Consider the following 24,854-nt stretch of genomic DNA (forward strand, 5'->3'; position numbering starts at 1 on the left):
GGATACTGTGACTGTCATAATTGCAAACTGGTTACTAGGTACCTGAATTGCAGTCAAGTGCCCATGGGGACTCTGTGATGGCTGCAACTATAAGGAGTGTCATAAATTTGAACAGTCACTAAATAACAGGTCATTAAAAAGGGCTACTGCAAAAGAATTCAGTAGCAGCAAATCTTTTCTCAAAGCAGACATGCTCCTGCCTTTTCCACATAAATTGATGCAGGCCAAATATACTAACTTAATAACCCTGTAAATTTTCCTCCAGATTTCTGATAGAGAGGGACAAGATTAGAAATATTGTAGAAAGCCTTTGATAAACAACAGATTATAGTTTCTTGAAGAGGTATTTATATTTCAAGAGTTTCAAATTTATTTTTCCTTCATTCTGAAATAATGGGGTTCTTTTTGGTGATCTTATTCTTTGTAACAATGTATGTAAATTTCTAACCAATACTTCCTTTCTCTTCCATTCTTTTTAAAGATTAAAGTGGTCAAATTTTCCTACATGTGGACCATCAATAATTTCAGCTTTTGTCGGGAGGAAATGGGTGAGGTCATCAAAAGTTCAACATTTTCATCAGGAGCTAATGATAAATTGAAATGGTAAGGACCAGTTAAATGCCAGATAGGAAACAGCAGAAGACTCATTTATTGTTACATGATTCTCAAAGCTTGTTTTAAAGTTATACTTTAGCTTCATATTCATTTACAGCCGTTGCTGAATTTACTAATGTTACCTTTCAGAACTGTCACTTGTAAAAATACGACAGTAACAAACTGGATTGATAAAGTTGGTTTTGAAACAGTTGAGGAAAGAAAATGCTGCATTTACTTTTGAATTTTACTTAATCATTTGTAAGTGTGGCTTAGCAATTTCCTATGATCAACTGCAAGAAATCAAAATTTCATTGTTTAATAGTCTGTAGTAAATGCAGACTAAATTGTAATAAGCATAATAAAACAGACTTTGTAATTCATGATACAGATTTTGAAAAGAAAATCTGTAGATAGAAATTGTTTCACTGTAGTTGAATCATTTATATAGAGAGAATGAACATGATTTTTCTGCTTTTGCAGGTGTTTGCGTGTGAACCCAAAGGGCTTGGATGAAGAAAGTAAAGATTATCTTTCACTCTATCTGTTACTGGTCAGTTGTCCAAAGAGTGAAGTCCGAGCCAAATTCAAGTTCTCTATTTTGAATGCAAAAGGAGAAGAAACAAAAGCAATGGGTATGCATAGCCAGTAACTGGGTACTTATATTTTACTCATACACAAACAGAGCAGAAAATAAAGACTTCTGTTTGGTGTGTCTTCAAATTTCTTTCTCTTTATTCTATTTTTTTTAAATTGCCAACCTCTTTGTATATTGCCAGAGAGTCAGAGAGCCTATCGGTTTGTGCAAGGCAAAGACTGGGGATTCAAGAAGTTTATTAGAAGAGATTTTCTTCTAGATGAGGCAAATGGGCTCCTTCCAGATGACAAGCTCACTCTCTTCTGTGAGGTAAGGAAAGATATAGAACTTCATAGTTTCATTTGGGAAGATATTCATAAAAATAGTTTTGTTGTCTCAGCTCCTATCATAAATTTAACTTGTTCATCATAAAGTTGGCCTCTGTGGGGTGGAATTTCAAATATCTCCCTTGTGGCTGAAGGTTTGGATGGATCAATTCTTCTGGATGAATTGATTCTTGAAATACCTAGGTGCCACAACATTATGGGGTTTACAGATTGTAACCAGCATTTGGAATTTGAATTTTGAAATCTATTGGTAACCAAATCATCCCTTAAAAAACTGACATGATACAGCATGGTAGTTTTATCCACTAGCTTGCTGTTGCTGTATTTTGTACCTGTTACAGCTTTGAGTAGTGTTCAAATATAAAAAAGCTAAACCCTTGTCTTAAGCATTTTTTGACAGTTTAGAAATATAGACTTGATTCACAGACAGAAAAAACTTGCATTGACTGACCATTGCTCCTAAAGTGGTTTTGGACACGTAAGTAGGCATACACTCAGCTTATTCCTTCCAATTGGAGGATCCCGAAGCTGTTTAGGGGAAATATGTTTTTGTTTTGGTTGCTGCTCTGCTAACTTGCTCTGAAGACTCAATGAGTTGGTGAAGTAATAACTATATAAATGCCCCTGTTTCCTTTAAACTATTTCTTGCTGGGAAAAGATTTGCCACCTTATTAAACTTCTGTGGCTGACATGATAGGTTGTCCACTGGCTCAACCTCCTGCCTGATTGTGGAAGGCTATTTCGTCTGCATTTGCTTGACATTTCAGTTTTACTATCTGGATCCCTTGTGCATGCAGAGGGATGGGATTACCATGTCAAAGAGGAAGGAATCAGAATTTTTGTATCTCATTTAATAAGTAGTAGGGACTGCTGCAATATGACTGCAGAGTCATATAGACTGCAGAGACTACTGGATGCAATCCAACCAAAATCACAGACTTTTAAATTCCATGGATTTTGATGATAGAAGTTTGAATACATATAAACTTTTTATTTGGAATCATCATCCTCTCAGTGCTGGATTTTGTGTAGATTTATGTGAAAATAAAAACATTTAAGATAGTTACACCACTGTGGTACTCACAGAGTATTTTGAGATATTGAAATTGAAATTGAGATATTGAGAAATTGAAATATATAATTTAAAAAACTTTAAAAATACATTTTCTGTGAAGGTTTCCACATGTCATGTAAGTAAATTATGCAGTAAATAAGTATATTGTACTCTAAAGCACAAGTTTACTTTAAAACAAGCAAAAGTATTTATATAATACTTTATTGTAGCCTTTTCCAAATATGTGGGATAGCATCTTCCAAAATTTCCAAGGTAACAAGGGCACTATCATGTTGCCTCAGAATTAGATATCAGATTAGTAGTATATCTACAGTTTATCAAGATGGAGAAGAATGTTCTACACTGAGTAAGACTTTTTTTTTCCAACTCAAAACTTTTTCATTGATTTCTAAAAGCATTCTAACAAACCATCCCACTCCTAGTTTACACAAGAAAGACTAAGCAGCCACGCTAAATAAATATAAATCGCTCCATTAATACTCTCTCTAATAATTACATTTCCCCAACTTCAACCAGTAAAGAAAAAAAAAGCTGACATCAGAAACTGATGGTCAGATCTGATTTGCACTGAAGGGGACTCATTCAGGGGATGCCAGTCTAAGGAAATGATAGAGTATCCTGGAAAAATACAGTGACAAGCCATTTCCACATTGCTGTTAGAAAACTATGTGGATGTGGTTCTAAAATCATGGAGATAACTTGAAGTTGGCCTAACCATTTTAATTAAAATAATAAGGGACTGTTGGGATTGCCTTCGTTAAGCAATGCATTCATGTGATTTGCACTTTAGAACTGCATTACTTAGAGAAATTCTGGTCCCAGTTGCAGTTGCCTAGGGGGGACCTTTTTCAATAACTTTCAACAACCGCTTCTTGGGTATACTTTTGTAAAAGAACCATATATCAGATTGATTTCAGATTTCTTCATATAGTGTTTCCCCGAAAATAAGATATCTCCTGATAATAAGCCCAATCGGGCTTTTGAGCGCATCTGCTAAAATAAGCCCCTCCCCCAAAATAAGCCTCTCCCCCAAAATATTTAATTGCATTAGCAGCTGGTCCCCTCCATTTCCTCTGGTTAGGGTTAGGGAGACAGAGCTGGAAATCAGGTAAGACGGCAAGAGGAGCTCCTCTTGCTCCACATGCCCCAAAATAATAAGACCTTCCCGAAAATAAGGCCAAGCACTTATTTTGAGGCTCAAAAAAATATAAGACAGCTAACAGTCACAATGGCACTTTCTTTTTCATATGTTCTAAACACTTTGGGCTGAGAAGTGGCAGTTGGAAAACAGATTTTTTTCCCCCTAGCTTTGAGTTTGTTCTTCCTACAGATCAAGCATTCTACAACATAATCTGCCAGACTAGATGGATTTTTGATTTGATTAGAGATAGCATTTTTTCCCTCTGTATATTAAAAAATGAATTAGCTTTTAATTTGTGAATCTGTGTTCCATTACTGGAGCCTGGGTTTTGTTCTTTCTTGGGGATCATCAGATGGTACGCCAGCTCAGAAAGGCATGTGACTAGTAATAAACACAGCCTGCTGTTATAGTATTAACTTGCTGCCTAATAGAGAAAAATTTTAAGATATGCACATCCACATCTGATCAATCATTTGGGAGATTTGGCCCAAACTAGCATAAAATTGAATTTTCATTTATCTGCACACATGATCGTTTACTATTTAGAGTCATACAACATTCTAAATCCAGGATTTCAGTATAAATTGCTATATTCTCCATATGCTCTGCTCATACAGACTATATTATGGCTTAAATTGAAAGTCTTCTTCATACAAATAGAACCTGAACCATAAATTACATGAACCCATTTTACCTAACTTAGTACATTATGTGAACCAATCCCCTATTGATTAAGTGACCATTTGGGGGTGGGGTATAGAAAACTTGATAGATCTTCTGTTGGAGAGGCGTAGAGGGGTTATAGCAAACTGAATACATTGTTGTAAAACCTGTAAAATAGGTTTTCTGTGCTTTCTCTGAATTTTTCCCAAAGTTGTATAAATGTGTAGATTTATTTCATATACTGTCTTGAAGTGGTTGATAATCTGTCTTCATTTCAGTGTGGTTTGGAGAGTGGGGTAGGAAAGCTCAAATTTTTCCTGTGTGATGCTGGGTTCTCTTACAATAAGGTCTGTATCGCTCTGGAATTTGTTGTTGATAGGGGGTTTTTTTGGTTCAGTTCTTCTATATTTTTAATGCTATTACTTGTATGTTTACAAAGGGCATGTTCTTCTATGCTTCCTTTCAGGTGAGTGTAGTACAAGACTCTGTCAATATCTCCGGCCAGAATTCCATGAACATGGTGAAGGTACCTGAATGCCGCTTGGCTGATGAGTTGGGAGGTCTGTGGGAAAACTCTCGCTTCACAGACTGCTCCCTGTGTGTTGCAGGCCAAGAGTTTCAAGCTCACAAAGCCATATTAGCAGGTTGGTATTGACTACAATTTGTTATAGTGGTTAAGGCATCAGGCTAGAAACCATGAGACTGTGAGTTCTAGTCCCACCTTGGGCAGAAAGGCAGCTGGGTGAGCTTGGGCCAGTCACTTTCTTTCAACCCTAAGTAGGAAGCAATGGCAAACCACTTGTGAAAAACCTTGCCAAGAAAACTGCAGGGGCTTGTCCAACAGTCTCTGAGAATTGGATATAATTGAACAGAAGAAAAAATAGGACTCGTGAAGAAACTACTATTTGTGAGCACAAGATGAAGGCCTCACATATCCAATATTTGCTTCGCAAAAGGTCAGGCCAGGCATGCTTGGTCAGCAGCAAGAGCAAGAAGTCAGCAAAGTTCAGCTGAGGGTGGCAGAGTGCAGGATTGCTGGGGCCACAGATGGGATGGAAGTAGGTGGTAGGACTTGAAGGGCCCCTATAGTCATAAGTGTAGGCAGGCTGCCAACCACTCAAATTTTGATCATGAGATCACACATGCACTTCAGTTTTATGGACAGGCCATAACTATTTTAAATTCTGTATTTAAAATTCTTCTGAAATTCCACAGATGGATGTTTATTGTGTTTGATGATTTCTTAATTTAGTACAGATCACAGAAAGCCTTTATATTCTGTGGTGATAAGCACACAACACAAAAGCCATGGCAAAGGACCTCTAACATTGTAGTAAGAAGAAATGGAATTGAGGAAACCTGAAAATTGAATTAGTTGCATTCCAGAGCTTCTCTTTGTCTCATTGCATAGGTGGGAATAAATTGCTGGGAAAGCATATGCATATTCCCTTGGGCAGAAATTTTGATTTGATTCTTTTGCGAGCATACAATTTATTTTTTACCTGTCCATTTTATACATTACTTAAATTTGCAAGTACTGATGGTATATATCAGTTACTCTCTAGAAAGAAAGAAAGAAAAAAAGAAAGAGTATCTGTTTCACATTTTTAAAAAGGTTTTTTTTTCCCCATTTTTCCTTATGCCAATCCACCATGCACACAGCCCGCTCTCCAGTTTTCAGTGCAATGTTTGAACATGAGATGGAAGAGAGTAAAAAGGTAAGCCACAAAGAAGAGCTGCCCAGAAGGAAGATATTGTGGAGGCAAACCTTAGCTAATAACTGAAAAGTATTGCAGACTTTTGACCTCAGCCCACAAAGGTCCCGCTCAGACAAGAGAGGCGCAATGAAATATAGTCTTGTTAATGTGTCAAGGTTGACAAGACATTTTGCTCTGGGAACAGAGAGATATGAATCTAGATTGCAACTTGGATAGTTAGTTTTCTATAGTGGGTTGACAAGAGATCCATCATTGCCCAAGAAAACAAACTGTCAGTGTTCTTGGGCAACTGATTTTAAGTTTTTTATTTTCAGCAGTTAGATCTGAAGCACTGGGTGCTAATCTGAGATTGTAGTCTCAGTGAAAATGAATAGAGTCGGGGTCCAAATAAATATATAAACATTTCACTTTACTTGTTATATATAAGATATGGTAGAGATAAGCATATTATAATTTATGGTATAAACTCTTGAGGAAATTGAGAAAGGAAAAAATGTAAATAATTCTTTAAAATAGCAACTAAATAAAATAACACATTGGAAATGTATTTATTTTGTTTACTTATTTATTAAATTTGTATGCCGCTCATCTCTCTTTCCAAAGTGACTTTGAGAAAAAAGCTGCTCTTCTGCTTAGAATGATTCTATAATGTCCATTGCTAGTGATTTCTTTTATTACAGGTAGACTTGGTGGAAAAAGCAGGCTAAGGAAGAAGTTGTAGTTTATCTTCTTATAGAGCTATAAGGGATACATCATTCTTAACCTATGTTTACATATAGTTTACAGCAGACTCCTTTAAACCTTCGGTCTGGCACATAGAACATTCCAAAATTTGCCATCAAATTAATTTTTTTCAGTGATATAATGAGAAAAGTAATAAATATTTTAAACTCAATAGTTATTTTGACTATTTTGTAATAAGATACAAAAATCATATTTAATCTGTTTTCTTAACCTTAACTTATCTTTTTGAAGGGCAATCCTTGCCATTCACCTGAAGTCAGGTGCAGCCATCAGCCTAAGAGGTTTGGAGATGCCCAGAGTCACTAAATGAGATAAGCAGCAATATAAATACAAATACACAGGTTTGCACCCCTCCATACAGAGAGTTTCTTGCTGAAAGAGAGATTTAGGCTAGGAAAGGTTTCTCTTGCCTCAGAAAAATAATCTTCCCCTCCTCTCTGGTACAGAATCGAGTTGAAATCAATGATGTGGAACCTGAAGTTTTTAAAGAAATGATGTGCTTCATTTATACTGGGAAGGCACCTAATCTTGACAAAATGGCTGACGATCTGCTTGCAGCTGCTGACAAGGTAAAAGGGAAAGTTAGCTGTTATCTTGTAGAAAAACAAAAATTGGGAGAGGCTAGAATAGAGATCATGATGTCAATGTATTTGGGGTATTTCTATATTACCAATCTTAACTCTTGTTTAACTCTACTCACATTCTTGAGTAGGCATGTCTTAAGTTTTTATCTTTTGGAACCCCAACATTACAAGCTGAGTCCTATTGAAGTAGAATGTAGCAAACCCATAAATCTATTGTCAGAGAAGACAGCATAGGCAGAGGAGACCAGTCAGGATTAAAAAAAACATGAAAAATTTCTGGTTCTAACCCCCAAATCATCTGTGCTGGTCTGCAACCATTTAACCATTGTTTCACATTGCATAATATTCTGCTGTTAAGATTAAATTGGTGGATATTAGTGAAACCAAGTTATGTTTCTCTTTCTTTGTACATACTTCAGTGAATAATTTAAAATTGTTCCAATCAAACTCCACGTTGGCCATCTGCCTCCAATCTAATATTCTCCCTGAATTTCCAACTTGTATACTTAATTGTATCCCAGCACACCAGGAAGTAGCCAGGCTGCAGGTATGGAGCTAGAAGCAGAGATTTAGCTGAGAAGGATGGGTACCAAAAACATGAATTATTTGTGTATTATCCAGTAAACAGAAAAAAAAAACCCTCTGGAGATCCAAGTCATATTTTAAGAGAAGAAAGCACATATGAATTTTAGATAGAATATGGCAGTTGAGGTGTTAACATTTTTAAGTAAAAAAACTGGATCCCTTAAAAATTGAAATATTCCCTGTCTTCTACATATTTTTCCACCATTCATTCATTTATACTTGCACAGCAGAAGCCTACCTTGGTTTTCCAGTATGGTTCAGTAATAAATATCTTTAACACCCACTTAGCTGCAGCAACACTAACGCGAGTAGAGTGGTGGTACTGAATGGGGCTTTAATTGTTGAAGAGGTTTTGTGACTTTTTATATAGTTCTTTTTTCTAAACATCTCTGGGTGTCGTTTTGAAAACAGAAAGCAAAACCTTTTATGGCAGCACATAAAACCTCTTAATACTTGCCCAAGAGGTTATGGAACAGTTTGTTCTGTCTTCCTCCAGTCTCTTGGGAAAAATACGTAATTATTCTATAAACAAAACGCAATGCCTATTTGAAACTCCAGAGATCTGCCATTGGGCTCTTGGGTGAAGATGTGATTAGAGAGTTCATTTTTGTCTTTCCAATGTTTATGAGGAGGATGGGAAGGGATCCTGAGATGCTGTGGTACCTAAAGAACTAATATAAGTTCACATGCAAGCATGCATATCCTCTATGCTCAGTTCAGCCCAGAAAATAATTTCTGCTAATTAATCAGTGTATTTTTTTAAATTCTAGATCTGGGATTGAGGGTTGGCCCTAATTTGAATATTTTGTGGCTAAAAAGAAGCACAGCAATGTGAAGGAGGAAGTATAGCACTGTTTCTGTTTTAATTTGTTGACATTTGTTTTAAGAAATAGAGTTTCTCATTTTTATGAGCAACATAAACATTTTATGAGCAACATGACTGATACCCAGCATCGATGTATGATTGTGATGTGTTGTTAGAGATTCCTATTATATAATTTGGTAGTGGATTAGCTCCAAATGGATGTTTACTGAAGCCCCATTTAAATCCACATATATTTACACTAGTTATATTGTAAGCATGATTATCCAAGTCACTATGCTTTGTGGCCTAGATTCTGATGCTGTTTCATGTTGCCAGAAAGTTATGAAAAACTTGGCATGCATGTTTAAACAGTCCATTTTTGGGGGTATCTTTTGCAGTATGCTTTGGAACGTTTGAAAGTGATGTGTGAAGATGCTTTGTGCAGCAATTTGTCAGTGGAGAACGCAGCAGAGATCCTAATTCTGGCTGATCTACACAGTGCTGACCAGCTAAAAACTCAGGCAGTTGACTTCATAAACTAGTAAGTGGGCTTTCTTTTTTGACTCTAGTGAGTTAAATCTAGCAAAGACAATCTTCAAAGCAAAGTTTGGCATTTTACTTAAGTTAGGATGGGCAGAGTAATGGCTCAGTGATTGTGACGCTTGGCTTGTCAGCTGGAAAGCTGATAGCCTGGATTTAAGACCTGAGCACCATGCAATGGGGTGAGCTCCCATTACTCACATCAGCTCCTGCCAACCTAGCAGTTCGAAAGCATGCAAATGCGAGTAGATAAATAGGTACCGCTTCGGTGGGAAAGGTTACTGCGTTCCGTACTTTCATGCAGGCCACATGATGACGGAAGCGTCTCTCAGACCACGCAGGCTCCCTCGGCTGAGAATCGGAGATGAGCACCGCCCCCTTGAGTCGGTCACGACTGGACAGGGGAAACATTAACCTTTTCTTTTTTTTTAAAGTTAGGATATCTTTCCAGAGTCTGCACCCTAGAGATACCTTAGAATTATCTTATTCTTATTCTCAGCATAGCAAGGTTGATTGGGGATGATGAAATCTGCATTAAGATCCTCTGCAGGATACCAGGGGAAAGGATTGTGTCTAAGAGTAGCTAAAAGTTCTGTGTCAAGATTTGTTCCTACCCTAAAGATGTTGTCATCAACTCTGGAGAGATGGCAAATAGCCAGCAGCTGTTCGAATGTTTGTTCTTGTCTTGAATAAACAGATTCTTACTACAGCATTCCTCAAGATGGTTCTGTCCAGTTGTGTTAGAGCTGCAGCTCTCAGGATTTATCATCCAACAGCTTTACTGCACATATAGAGGAAGCTCCTTTTTGGAAAGGGACATTTTTATTCAACTGTTTTTGCCAAGGAAGATGGCAGCAGCAGTAATACTATTTTTCCTTCATCCCTTTTAAGTGGGATTATTTGTCTTTTTGGTTTATCTTGTTTTATTGTATGCCAGAGTCTCAAATATTTGAGTTGGATGGCCATAAAAATGTAATAAATAAATAAATAAACAAAAAAAATAAATAAATATGCCTCAAAATAGTTGTACAGGAATAGAGACATCTTTATTAAAGAATAATGTCCAACGGTGCGTAGTGAAAAATACAGTTTCTTGTGTCAAGAGAGACATTTTTAGTTAGGTAATATTTAGCTGAGATATAGTTGATTTTCATTAACATTTTTCAGTCTGGTAATCCTGAATTCTTAATTATTATTTTCAGCCATGCTTCTGATGTCATGGAGACTGCAGGCTGGAAGTCGATGGTAGTGTCTCACCCTCATTTGGTAGCAGAGGCATATCGTTCACTGGCCTCTGCACAGTGCCCCTTTCTGGGACCCCCACGCAAACGACTGAAGCAATCCTAAGGCTGGGTCCCCCACTGCACAACCCTCTGTCTGTTTTTTTCTTAAAAAAATTTGAAGTAGCAACAGAAGCAGTTGCTTCTCCAAACTTGACCATCAGGTAGATGATGCAACCCGTGGAGCTTTTTATTTTGTTTTGGGTGGGCCAGGGAGGGTTGGGAGGAAGAGTGTTTTGGGACATGCAGACTTCTAAACAAAACAAAAAACAGTACCAAGTCAACTTTGGGGCAAACAGGGGAGGGATATGCTTTGGGAAAGGGATTGTTCAACCTTCTGTTGCTGCATTTTCTGTGTGTTTTCCTTTGAATGGCTGAGTCAAGAACTTAAAAATTGACTAGGCATACAATTCCACAATCTTAAATGGAATTTAAAGTGAAAAAAACCAACAAGAGACTTCTTCATCTGATAGCACAGAAGAAATTGGCATGCTTGGAGCAAAGAAGACATTTTCCTTTGTTTGGGAAATCAATTGTGGGGAATGGGGGAAATGAGTTGGCCATGGCAAACCAAATCCCATGAAAGGAAGCATCAGTGGAATTTCTGTTGAAAGATTTTTGAAACAAGGACAGACCTTCCGACCCAACTGAGATTTCTGCATTTACTGTCCAGCCATGATGAGATGATTACTGTGTCTTGTACATGAATTGGGATGGAAAAGAAAGAAGCAGATGAATAAATCTTGTCTAAATGACAGCTTCTTAAAAATGCTGATAAAGGGACTGCTCCAGGATACACTTTCTGGAAGACAGGGGTAGGATGGAGACAGCCATTATCAGCTTTCAGGAACTATTGTGGTTCCTCTTCACTTGGAATGGGATATCCAAGAACAATGGTTAATTGTTTAGATATTGTGGGAGCTTTGTTCCTCTCCTTTTTTTCCTTGCTTAATTTTTTTTTTAGTTCTCAACTCCCCTGATTCCTTCTCCACATACAAATCTTTTTTGTTTGTTTTTTTTTTAAAGAAATTTAATTGTTCATGAATACTCGTGTCAAAGATTTTTGTTCTGAGTTGCTAAAAACAACTGAGTATTTGTATTCATCTACTGGTTTGTAGAAAATTTGGTCCTGTTTCATTTTAAGCTCATTTTCTGTTACAGGTAAAATGTTCCAAAATTGTGGTAAAGCTCTTTTTCTCCTTTTGAGGTTTTTTTTGGGGGTGGGTGGGTATAATTACTATTTTGTACCGTGTGTTGCTATGTCTTGTCTTCATGGGTTTTCTTTTCTTTTCTTTTTTTAAAACACATTTTCTCCACATAGAAACAGTTCTATGTGTCTGTTTTATTGATGCAAATATTTCACAGGGATGATAGCAACAGCTGCTAAGGTATTGGTTTAATACTTTGGTAAGATCTTGCTCTGAGAGTTGCTCTCTCTGGGTTCATGAAGGCAGGTATTAGTTCTTCAGTATTTTTTTGTATTTTTTTTTTCCTTTTCTACAAAGGAAATTGGCTCAAGAGATAAGTATCTGAATCTCTCAGCCTATCGATACCTCAAGTAGAGATACTGCATACCACTTGGGATGGATAGAGTCTGTCCTATGGGATCCTCATTTTATCTCTAAGCCTGAGAAAAAATCCCTAAAGAAAAGCAGAGAAGTAATATGGTATGGAGGAACACTTCCCCAATTTAATTATAATAATTTACTCTATTGATAAGCATAAGATTTGCATTTTAGACAATGGGAGTGCAGTTGATGCAGCACTTTTTTGGACATGTCCTCAAAGTCCTTTGCCTAATGTTGCCTTGCCTCACTAGAGCAATGAAGTAAAGGTAAAAATATCCCTTCGTTACAGAGATGGCTTCTGGAAGATTTTTTCGGTACACAAACTTTGGCTTTGTGAAGGTCTTCCACACAAATTCTGACCAGATTTAATCTACTAGCTTTTCAGACAGTTAGATACTGCCACCTAGTTGACACAGTGATGAGGAGGACCTGAACAGAAATTTAAATTTGCTCCTTTTTTAGGGCCTCATTTATTTTTCCTATTTGATGTCTCCGCTCACCAACTTCAGTTTTTAGGTCTTCCTTTTCAACCTGATTAAACTTTTTATAGCTTGTGGACATGCTTTGCTTTCACCAGACTCTTTAATTAGCCTTTTGGTCCCAAATAACCTGCGTTCAAGATATTTTGTACAAACCTTTGAATTTTCCTTTGCATTATGTTATCTCCCTTTTATTTTACCAGTGGCTTTGTTTTAAGTTTTGGTTCCACTCTTCCCTTGACTTTGCTTTTAGAAAATTTCAATTTCTTTTGAGAAGCTGTGGCTGCCTTATAAAATGGAAATAGGGGGTAATTCTAGTGAAAAGTGGAGCCCAGTGTTCTGACACCTTTATGTTCAGATAAATGGGACAGTCCTTCAGGTAGAACTGTTTCAATTTTAAGCTGTTTTAATAGAGAACTGTGCCAGTTAATGATCCTATATCTGGCAGAAGTTTTCCAGAAGGTGAAAACAGAGGAGTCTTAATCATGAAGCAGAGCAAACCAGAAAGGAAGTTAATGAGCAAGTGATCTATATACTAACAAGCAGAAGTATAGAGAGAAAGGAGAGTCTTGAGTTAGAAAATACCAAGAAAGAAAAGCAGTTTGAACTTAACTTAGGATGGAACTGTTAGCCCATGCCGGAAACAGGAGTGACATGATAATCCTTATTAGTGGACAAGTGTTAAAGAGGTGGATTAAGACTCTGGAAACCTGTGCAAATTCTTGCCTCCAATGGAAATGCACTGTTTTCTTGCCCTTCCATCATCCCTGTTGTGAACTGGATGAGGATAATATTGATCTATCCTGCAGTGTTGTAGGAGTTCTGGGATTTTTCTTAAAAACACACACACATATATAAATCCATAGTTCTGTACTGTTTACTCTTTCTCAGCAAAAAATTTGATTCAGAAATGACACATATGTGGTGGTGACTCAGGTGGGAATTTTCAACTTCCTTTTACAATATTAAAAAAAAAGATGCCTAAAGAAATTGTCACATGTATGACAGGCTGATCAACACAGTCACAGCAAAGATGCTTTAAAAAAACTGACTTTAGAAGACAGCTAAAATACTATTTTTACTGGCATCTTTCTAAATAGATTTGCCCTTTTTAGCATTTTAAGGAATAGTTAATGGCTTCTGCATTTTAGAAGAAAATGGCTTCTACATTTTGGCTAATATTTTAGACTACAACTATGGATCTTCCATTCTAAGAGGCAGATTAACATGGAATCATTGCATTTGACCTTGGAGAAGAAAGAAAACTTTATGCATCACAGCAATTTTTAAGAACTTAAATTTGCTTGAAGCCTTGTCCATTAGGCTTGCACTACTCGTGTTCAGCAAAATTCCAGTAAACCCAATTTCCCTGCTTAAACAGCATTTTGAATAAGAAAGCAAGATTTGTTAGCGATGCATCACATCTGCTTCTCTAGGTATGAATAAAAGAGTTGCTGTAATTACTCCAAGAAAAGAAGCTGGGTTGTTTACCAAAAGGTTTGCTGTTACTTGACAAAGATTTCATCCCCATTGGATTTGCAAGAGCAGCTATAACTGCTCAGGGAGTCTCTTGCCTCAGCTTCTACTTGGAAGATGCAGACATTCTTGCAAGAAGTTAAACGGACTTTGACATCACCAGCCTTGCCTTCTCTTCAGGGAGGCATTTGACTGGAAAGCGAGGCTGGTTTTGGCAATCACCTCCCTGGGGGAGCCATAGGCTCAGGGGCAAGAAAGGCAACCTCTTCAGGGACCTGTGTGGCCTTTCCAGAGGAAAGAAGACCAAGAATGCACATCCTCAGTAGTTTAGGAGACTTCTTCCAAGCAAGGAAGGGAAATTTATTTCTGTGACTTCAAGCAAAGAGACACATTTTAATCAGGGAGAGTGATGGATGGTTCATTTAACAGAGGTTATAGGAGCCTGGGATAATAGAAGTACAATTAGTATAGAAAATAGCCAAAAACATACTTTTGAATCCATATTTGTTTCTCTTAACATAAGTCCATTTGTCAATCAGAAAAAGCTAGGATCTCAGGCAAGGATTTGATGACAATTCAAAACAGGAAGAGGAATTGTTCTACCAAACATGTCCACTGATTCATTAATGCCACTTATTTCTGTTCTGGTAGTAGCTTGTTGTCTATAAAGAAAGAGCTTGAAATGATAAAATCAGGAAAGTAAAAAAAAATAATTGTAGGCTTCCAGGCTTCTTATTTTTCTATATCCAAAAAAATGCCCTGTGTCATAAAACACTCAAATTGCAAGCCAGACTAATGTATTGGTTTTCTCAGTTCTGCTGTAGACTAACTGGCCATACAAGTAGCCTTTTGTCCTATCCCATTATGACTGTTTCTCGTACTTAGAAAATTGTCATATTCATAAAAAATTAACAAAATACACTAGGAAGTAAAGCAGTCAAAGCTTAAATAAGTCTGCTGCTATGTTAGCTCTCACGCTGATTCTTTGTTCTGTTCTGAACTCTATCTTTTCTGTTAATTCACAGCATGAGATGCTTTTGTGTGTTCTAACCAGGAATAAGACTTGATGGGGTGCATTGTGCAAGTACCAGGGGAAGATACATGTAGCAACAAACACTGAATTGGAGGGGGCATCATTTAGAGCTACATTTTTAGTAAACAGAATAAGCAACAAAGCTGTGTCCTGATTAATAATCCCAAATCAATCACAACAAAACAACGATCTAGTAGAATATTCCTTATGAAGTAGAATGTTTCTTATGAATGCTGTACTTTAGATGCTAAGATTATAATATACAATGAAGACAAAAGCATGATTGATCTCAGGAGAGGGAGAAAGGTCCAATCAGAGCAGTCTGACAATAGAGCCAATTATGTTAGGAGATGGTGGACTCATTTTCAAGCAGAGACTGGTCACCATCTGTTACTGATGCTGGATAGAGAATGAGATTCTGCGATCTAAACGGCTTATTCCAGCTATATTCAGGGAACATAGAGAAAAATAAGCTGAAACTATCTACTACCCAAGTGGCACATACGAAAAGAATATTTCTGATGAAGATTCCCTTGAGTTCAGAGTGTTAAGGCTTTTGAGATGCTCCATTTTCCTTGGACCTGTGGTCTGTGGGGCATAAGTATGTGGAAAAAATTAGCCACAGAGAAGGACTTGAAAACCTTGCTTGTTTTTTGCTTACTGTAAAATTAAGGGAACCTGGTATTCATTGTTCTCTACAAATGCTTCCCCCCCACCCCCACAACTGTTAGAACTCTAGCTGTGGTTAAATATTAAGAGATGTTCACCAAATTTAAGGAGTGCAATTAAAATTTAAACATTGTAGAGACTTTAGTACACCTGTTCTATGAAACCCCAAACAAAATGGCAAAAACTGAATTGGTCTTTCTAAAAGATATTCCAGATTTAAGGCATTTATTAACAATACTCAAAACATGAAAGAAAATAGAGAAAGTAGAAAATAGGATGTTGGAGGCAAAGAATTGTCCAAAGTTATGCCATCATATTATCAGAACAATAGCATAACATATTATTTCATACATAGAATGCCCTATTGTTCTTAGGATTTGTTATTCATACTACAACTGTTATTAGGAAAGAAATAGAAAATCACTCAAGACTGACAATAGCTTTAATGTTGACCAAAGTGCACCAAATCTATCTGTACCATCTAGACCTCTCAGTATATATATTTAAAATTTAGATCTTTTCCAAGAAGCTTAATCACTTTTAAAGCCATTTTTAAAGTTGTGTTGTTTAAGGATTGAAGGTTATTCATTTTAGCTATGAACAGATCATGGGACACTAAGAATCTAGTGTGGCCTGTGGCTCAATTCTGGAGAAGATGCATTTTCATATGGCAAAAGGGCAAATTTTGAGTAGTAGTTGTATACTGTATTACTATCTCCTTTGGCAGATGTTTTATGTCTTAAGTGTTAAAATACAAAGATATGCTTTTATTGCAAGGGGGAAGGAAGTGATATAAAGATAGGACTTACATCACATTCCATATATTTATTTATATTCCGTTTCTATTCAATCCATAATCAAACTTCCCTAAATGGCATGGAGAATGTCAAAAAGCAACCCAAGATTATACAAATAGCCAAAAGCAAAATAAATATACCAAAACAGCAAGTTGATAAGGTCATCTGGAAGATGGCATTTGATGATTTGATCTTTGGAACATGCAGTGATAAACTAACTCCTGGTAAAGTGAATTTAAGGTGTTACATCTGTAGACTGCAAGCTCCCCAAACTTGGTACCTTCCTTCCCATGTTGGTTTTCATCCCTCATCAATCTATTGGGAAAGAGTGGCACCACCCATCTGCTGACCTAGCATGTTAGATAGTATCAATAATGTAAGGTTTAAGGATAAGGTCAGTTCAGCCTAATCTCTCTCTCTCTCCATGAGATCATAGGAGGCCAACATTTCCTTTATTCTCTAGAGATAAAAGTACCATTGTGAAAGATTCATGCTGAACAAACAGAAATCATCCTGACTTTTTGATTCTGCCCTTGGATTTAAGCCTTTCCTTTAAACAGATGTAGTAATGGGACTTACAGAAGAGGGTATGATTTCAGTAGAATTCATGACAAACCTGGATAAAAAGGTATGCAGCCAAAATTAGAACTTTCATATCCCTAGTTCTCAAAAGAATTAATATTTTAATATATTATTCAGAAACAAGTTAATTTCTGTAAACTGTTTATTACCTCTAATCACAAAATATCTCACCCTTGAGATATATTTCCAGAAGTGGCATTACTTTGAGCTTTTGGAGAAAAGTGCATCCAAAGTTGGAGTACAGTACAGTAGTTCTGAGAACATCCATCTGGGCAACTTTATATTTCAGGGAGCTGCTTAGGAACTGCTCATGGACAACTCCAGATCAATATTTAAGTGAGAAAGGAGGACATGTTCAACAAAGCAAGTAAAAAAGATATTTGAGTTATTTGAATAATGTATGTACTCTAATAGATCTGCAACCCAGTGTCCTCTGTGCTTCTGTTACATAAAAAAATTTCTTTGTTAATATTGCTTAATTAATTTGATAAAAATTTTACTTTGAGATGTTTCTAAAAAGAGAAGGTACTTTGGGAGAAATTTTCGTATATAGTGTGTGGCATTGCTGCACTGACCGAAGAACTGTGCAAACACTTCACTATATTCAGTCACCTCACCTCTCTGGTAGTTCATAGGCTCTTTGGCTTTCTATGTTCAAATTAAATATTAAGAGAATATATTTTGACACAATTTTTCAGATTGTCAGTTTTTGAGAAGTATAGGCAAGCAGGCAGGTTTCCAAATATTGGAAAGTTATGTAACAAAGCAACAATGCTTGAAGTAGTAGTTCCAGCCATAAGTAAGTTCAAGAACATCAAGAATATATTTGAAAGGAGATTCTTATACATCCAAGAATAAGTGAATAATAAAAGCATATTTTGGCAATTTCTGACCCAGTGTTAATTACACTCAGTGAATAGCTATGGTCCTGAAGGGTGATGGAGCTGCAGTCCAAATATCTGGAGATCATCCCAACCCTAAAACTAAAAAAAAAAAAAAAAGTGCTATAGCATTACCTTTGATCCACATGTGAAAATAAATTTTATCTAAGCATCATTGTCCTTGGAACCTCATCAAAAGGGGGTAGTATATCTGTGGATGATGAAAGATATGCCTTTATGGCCAAAGCAAATTGTCTAGCAGCCCACTGCAAAATTTTGGTTATTGCAAAATCCCTTTAAAATGGTTAAATCAAAGTTATCTTGAAGAGGGATGATTATTTGGTGGTAGTATTTCTTATCCTCAAGCTTCATTTATCAGCTTAGGAGTATGGGATTCAGTACCTTTTTAAAAAATAAGCAGTAATTGATACAGCTGAAGCCATCTGGCAATGATAGGTTCAGGGCTGCAGCTAACTGTTTATAAACCTCCCACCAATGCCCCTCCTGTCTGCCTTCAAAAGCCAAACTGCAGTTCTCCGTGTATGGCTTGTGTCGTGCTAGTGCTACCGTGGAGTGGTGTGAGCCAGATGAACAGTTGGGAGAGCTGAATCCCACAACAAAGGGAGGGCTTATTTATGTAAAGCATAAATTAGCTCCTTATTTATTTATTTACCTACCTAACAAACAAACAAGCCACTTGTAAGTCCAAAGATGGTAATAAGCAATGTTCTTTCTATTTATTTGATTCTTTAGGGAAACTCAGGGCACATTTCTTCCAACCAGTCTACGATATTCAGTAACAATAGTTTTTATCTTTTCCAATTCTGCCTAAAGTATGTTTTCCCAAGAGAATATACTGAACTCAGATTTCAGGTTTTCATTTTGTAAAATCAGGACCAAATTAGAATCCAACAAATCTTTATATTACATTTCAGTTTGTGTTGTCAAAAATAACCCTGTGGGTGTCCACAGATTTGATCTTTGGCAGCTCAGAAACAAATATGAATATAAATGGAATCTTAATTTCAATTCTAATTATTTTTTAAAAGTCTGTTTTTTTAAAAAAAAGAGAGCCTATTTTGACAAATATATGGCAGTTTTGTTGGCTAAAGAAAAATGTCTTGAAGTAGAATTTGAATGTAATTATATTTATGATCTGTAGTATTTTTGGAGGTCTAGCGAAAACACTGGTATCCATGGAACTTTGGAGCCTAACATGTATTACTGCCTAAACTTTTATATGCCAGGCTATTTTGGTTGTGTTTTGTGATATATTTCAGCCCCAGTGAGCTGTGCAGAGTGTACCAGTATTAACACTGGCTAAGTTAATCACATAGGCATATCATGGAAATATAAATTGTCATTTGGCATATAAAAAGCTTACAATATACAAGGGGTGAGTAACTATAGATATTCTAAACCTTAAATCCCTGCATATATCTCTAGTAACCAAGATGACTTAGCTCAGAACTGAATTTCTGTAGCAATTGACTAGCCAAAGTTTTAGAATTCTATTTCCCTCCATGCAGTGCCTCAAACAAAATCAAGCCATTTCATTTTAAAAGAAGGAAATTTAAAATATAGGCATAGGCAAGTCAGAAATAGGAAAATAGAAGGATACTGCAACAGAGGCTAGACATTGCAAGGGAATAAAAAAAAAGTCAAGATGGTTGCAAAGGTGTGACTGGAAATTAGTTTATTAAAATATACAGTCATGGGCCAAACACTGGGATTGAAGCAACATATGAACAGGAAGGTACTTCGTGGATTTAGTTGTGGTTACCACTTTGAGTTTTTGATCCGCCTCAGATACTCCTTTGAGTATCAACCATAGTTTCTTCCCCATTCTTACTCACTCATTACATTATGCATTTGAGTTGTCCTCATAAAAATGTTGCCACAATATGGATTTTTGTTCTTATGGCCAATAGAGATGCTCTTATTTTAAGCTGGCTATTCCAAATGAAATATTTTTTTAGGAAACGTCATATTTGTTTTATACGAAATAATCACACATTTAAGGAGGTCCTCATTTGACTGGACCAGTTTAATTTCATCTGGCATTCTGTTTCTGTGGTTTGCATATTATGCTAAGTAATATGGTGATTTGTTTTGTTTTATTTATAAGACTGTATACTGCCTCATTTGCAATCATCTCTTGGTGGTTCACAGTCCAATAATAAATGCAATAAAAATAAATATTAAGAAATAAATAGTAATAATGCAATAATATTCTATCTTAATATTAAGTCATGTTGTATTTCTATAAACAGTATGGACTTCACTGGATTTCACATTTTGTGTGAAATCAACCATCATGCATATGGATCAGCATGATCAAACAACTACCTGTAGTTTATTTAAAAACTCTGGCTAAAAGTGAAGTTCAATTGTTTTGTGGAGCTAGTGCTTCAAGTACCCACTACTGAAAAGCTTCTCCATTAGATTCACAAAAGCAAGATTCTTCTCCCTTTGTCCTCCAGTTAACTTGATCTATGAAGTGAATTGACTAGAAAATGTTGGTTTTCTAAAAAGACTGTCAGACTTGGCTTTTGACAATTTTTTTTCCTGCCGAATCTAATATCATTTTAAAGCAATCTAATCTTCCTGAGTGGCAGTGAATTACATAAAGGAATGTTAGATTGTGCTAAATTCCTTTTCCGGTCTTGCACCTACCACCCATCAATTTCTATCACTAATGAGTTCTAGTGCGATGAGAGAGGGGTAAGCAGAAAAGGAATGACTCACTTTCTCTACCCCATGCCTACTTTTATAAAACCCATATCTATGCATATGAGTTCTTAACTCAGAGGCCTTTGGTTTCCTCTTTGCCAGTAAAATGAAAAAGTTGTCCATTGCCTCCTTGAGGCAAACAATAAATTTGGACAGCAAACTTCAAACCCCAGAAGCTTTGTGGATTGTTTCCAACTATCAGTCTAACAGTGAACCAACCGTTATTGACTAAAGAGATCTTTCACTCAAACTCCCTTGGGCTTTAAATTATTATTGGTGGTAGATTCTGCCAAGATATTTCTCATTTTATTGTGAGAGATTATTTTATTTTTTTCCCTTTCAGCAGTTTGTTCTCACCTTATGAAAGACAACAGCTTGTCTGTTCACAAGCAAAACAACGAACCAAGCAGAGGGAGTTGCTGTTTTATGAAAATGCCTCAGCTTTTGCCTTATGCTTTAAAAGCCAACCCTATTTCATTTGTCTGTATGAATCTACAAATAGAAAATACTGTTATCTTCTTTTGTTTCTTTTTATTTTCAAAAGAAAAATGTTTGGAATTTCTAACAAAGGCTTCAGTGCTAAGCTAATTGCCTTGGCAGTGTGTATGTGTGTGTGAAAATTAAGCTTAATAGTGAGTACATAACTTTTTCCTCTGCGTTATATATACAACTACCCTGCTAATAGTCTCTTGTTAAAACTATGCAAGCCCTATAGATACACCAAGGCACATAAAAACAATAATAATTACATTAATTCCCGAGGATGGGAGAATGCATAACTAAGTGATATCTTGATTAGAACAATCAAAAAGGAAATAAAAGGGTGTGCTACAGAAAATAGGGATAAGAAAGAAGAAACTATGGTTAAGAAAGAAAAGAATCTCTAATTTGGACAATTTATGAGCCTGTAGAATTTTCTGCATTACAGCTCCAATTATGCCTCCCTGTCAGCCCCTGATTAGTGTTGATAGGGGCTGGATCTCAATGACATTTGGAGGGTTGCATTTTGCATAACTCAGCTTTAGATTTAGATCTTGTATGCAATTGCTCATAGTGGCTTTTAAATCATGCTTTTTTTTCGTAGTGTTTAATGTGAACCCAGCTAATTAGGGCCGAATCAATAAACTATAGTTAAGCAACTCATGGTTTAGCATGATTTATGAACCCAGACTAAGAACTCCATTAATTGCAGAATATCCCATGTGTGTTTATACATTTGCACACGGATGCTCGATCTCAGCAATTAACCTCTTGTAGATAATTTCAGAGTGGGTTCATTCTGTCCAAATCTATGATCACTCTAGCATTAGAAGATCAGCCCTGCCTTTTCAAGAGGACAATACTGCAGAAAGTGATACTGCTTGTAAAAAAAACCCAAAATGCCCAATCTGCCATTCCAGGATATCTGATTCTCATTCAATATTGCAAAACACATTATCCCTTGATAATGTCTGCAATAACCCTCCTCTCCCCCCTGGTTTCTGCATGTTGGATAGAAAAGGTTGGCTTCTTGTCCTGGGGTCAGGTAGCAAAACATTTTGGGTAGGCCTTGAAATGAGCAATCCTTTGATAGCTGAGGCAGGGGTGAAATCCAGCAGGTTCTGACAGGTTCTGGAGAACCAGTAGCAGAAATTTGTAGTTTGGAGAACCGGCAAATACCACCTCTGGCTGGCCCCAGTGTGGGGTGGGAATGGAGATTTTGCAATATCCTTCCCCTGGAGTGGGGAGGGAATGGGGATTTTGTAGTATCCTTCCCCTGCCACACCCACCACGCCACACCCACAGAACCGGTAGTAAAAAAAAATTGAATTTCACCACTGAGCTGAGGGCTATTCTTCACATTTGCTATACTTCACATTTGCTGAGGACAAAAGATTCAGGAACTTGTCACAGAAATTAGTGGAGACAGAAATTTTATTTTTTACATCTCTGCTTTAGAAGTCTCTTAAGACATTTTGTACTTTGGTAGGACAGATATGTTTCTTATTGAAAAGTGATATCACTGATTTCAGATGGTCAGAAAAGCTTTCAGCCATTATGAGCCCCCTAAAGCTGCTCTAAGGAAGTAGTGTCTTAAAATCCCGATGCCATTCTCTATGAAAATATGAAACATGTTGGCATTAGTAAATTGAATATGGGTTTTATGTGAGAGAGACAGACAGAGCTCTCAGATTCTGAACTGAATGAATGTAACTCCTGAAAGTCAGTGCTGTGGCTTATGTTTTTGTATGAGCAGATTTGCAGGAGGTCTTATAATACCTGGGAGGGAAGGAGAGGAAGAGACAATGGACTCCAATAGATGGAGTTTTGCTGCTATTTCTACTCCAAGCTGCCAAATGTCTGCAAGCTGTTTGGTTCAGCTCCGATTCGTCTGCATATTTACAAAAGGCTGCTTTTGTTCTAGTAGAGAGGATTTGGAAAGGTGAATAGTGAAGTGTATTTATATATTGGTGCCAGTATATGTTGGGGAAAGGTTCTGTGGGAAAACAGACAACGCTTGGCTGTTGCAGATGGTATTTTGACCTGCCTGCCCTCTTCTCCAAGGCTGACTACTACCTATTTCTCAACTTGGACATATTGGATTCAAAAACATTGCAGAGACTCCCTCCCTAATAATAGCTTGTAGTGGTGGTACTGGATTTTTGCCTTTTCTCTGCTAAGAGAAAATAAAATTTCCTTGTGCCCAGGCACACTATATTTCTGTACCAATAACACACTAGGAGGCCATTGTTGGTGAGATGGATCATAATTTAGTGAAACACTTCAAAATTTTCCAAATTTACTTCCTGATATTTTCAATAAGGCCATTGTCTACAACATTAAAATTGCTGCCAGCCATTGTATATTAGCCTTTCTTACTCTTAATGCTCTTTTAATACAGGTGATTGAAACTCCCATTGCCCAGCCAACACTGTTGAAAAAACTGGAAGGGATCTATTTGGAGGAGGCTCATTGGATGTTCTTAAGTAGAGAAAAAAAAAACCCGCTTCTTTTTGTGGATAGCTTTCTGTGATCTTTGGCATGGCTCTTTGGCTTTCTGGAGAAGTTTTCCCCAGGGAAGAGTACACGGGCTTAATGAAAATAGCATGCCACATGTTGGATTGTATATGGCATTTGATCAGGGCTGGCATGATGGCTACTGTTGAATTAGACCCCTATCTCTGACAGATGGGTTGGATTCTCTCAAAAAGAGCTGCTCTGGCCAGAAAGAAAAAAAAATGCCATAATGATGATTGCTGAATGATTGGAAAAGGCTTCACTTATACACGCACATACATACATCGCACATAAAAAAACACACAAACAAAACAGGCACACACACATAACACCCTTCATTTGCATGCTGTTCATTACTTTGTTATAGCCTCAATCCCCTGGTGGCAGCAGAGAGGCCTAGCCATCTGTTGGGTTGCTGAATGACTTTTGGAGAATAACTTGGTGGTCTTTGCGGCTGACAGATATATCTTCTCTCCCCCCTCCCACCCCCAAGATTACTGCAGCTGCCACTGGATAGCTCCTTTTGTTGATGCTTCCAGGGCACGTTTGCCCAAATACAGGTCGAAATGATCCTTAATAAGCTTCACCCTGTTGCGCTCTCTGTGGTTTTTATGTGACTTGAAAAGATGTCTCTCCAGAACGGAGGAGACAAGTTGGCTTAATTATGGAAAGTTCAAAAGCAAACCAGACAGCTCAGGCAGTGCCAGCCCTCACACCCCCAGTTCCCTTTTCACTACCACCCACTTTCTCTGCTTTTCTACCCTTAGTCTCTACACCCTGCAGGAAGCACGGGAAAGAAGCAAGAACTGGAAAAGGCCTTTCCTCAGAGGAATCTCAGGCTAATCCTGGCCTTCCATCCTACCATCTGATGATTGGGAAAAAAGTGACTCCAAACTGCATGGTCTCCACAGGTCTCTATATTGGGTGCCCAAAGTACCCTCCCTCAAATTAATCAATCCAAATTTTCAGACTTTTTTTTTTTTGCA

General features: G+C 37.1%; 1 protein-coding gene across 13 annotated transcripts in view; it reads left to right on the top strand.

Annotated features, from left to right (window-relative positions):
* Nucleotides 1-12,779, top strand: part of SPOP (speckle type BTB/POZ protein) — a 126,211-nt gene extending 113,432 nt beyond the window's left edge. For all 13 annotated transcript variants that reach the window (XM_087892034.1, XM_060691571.2, XM_034415473.3 and 10 more), the window contains 8 exons: nt 482-603; nt 1,078-1,229; nt 1,374-1,501; nt 4,864-5,041; nt 6,060-6,115; nt 7,306-7,428; nt 9,232-9,374; nt 10,576-12,779. In XM_087892034.1, the coding sequence (XP_087748160.1) occupies nt 482-603; nt 1,078-1,229; nt 1,374-1,501; nt 4,864-5,041; nt 6,060-6,115; nt 7,306-7,428; nt 9,232-9,374; nt 10,576-10,720 (1,047 nt within the window). In that variant the 3' untranslated portion in view covers nt 10,721-12,779. The remainder of the gene's footprint in view (nt 1-481; nt 604-1,077; nt 1,230-1,373; nt 1,502-4,863; nt 5,042-6,059; nt 6,116-7,305; nt 7,429-9,231; nt 9,375-10,575) is intronic.
* The last annotated feature ends 12,075 nt before the right edge of the window (nt 12,780-24,854 follow it).

The sequence above is a fragment of the Pantherophis guttatus genome, chromosome 4, assembly GCF_059756535.1.
Source record: "Pantherophis guttatus breed Tessera chromosome 4, ASM5975653v1, whole genome shotgun sequence".
In the NCBI taxonomy this organism is placed as follows: Eukaryota; Metazoa; Chordata; class Lepidosauria; order Squamata; family Colubridae; genus Pantherophis; species Pantherophis guttatus.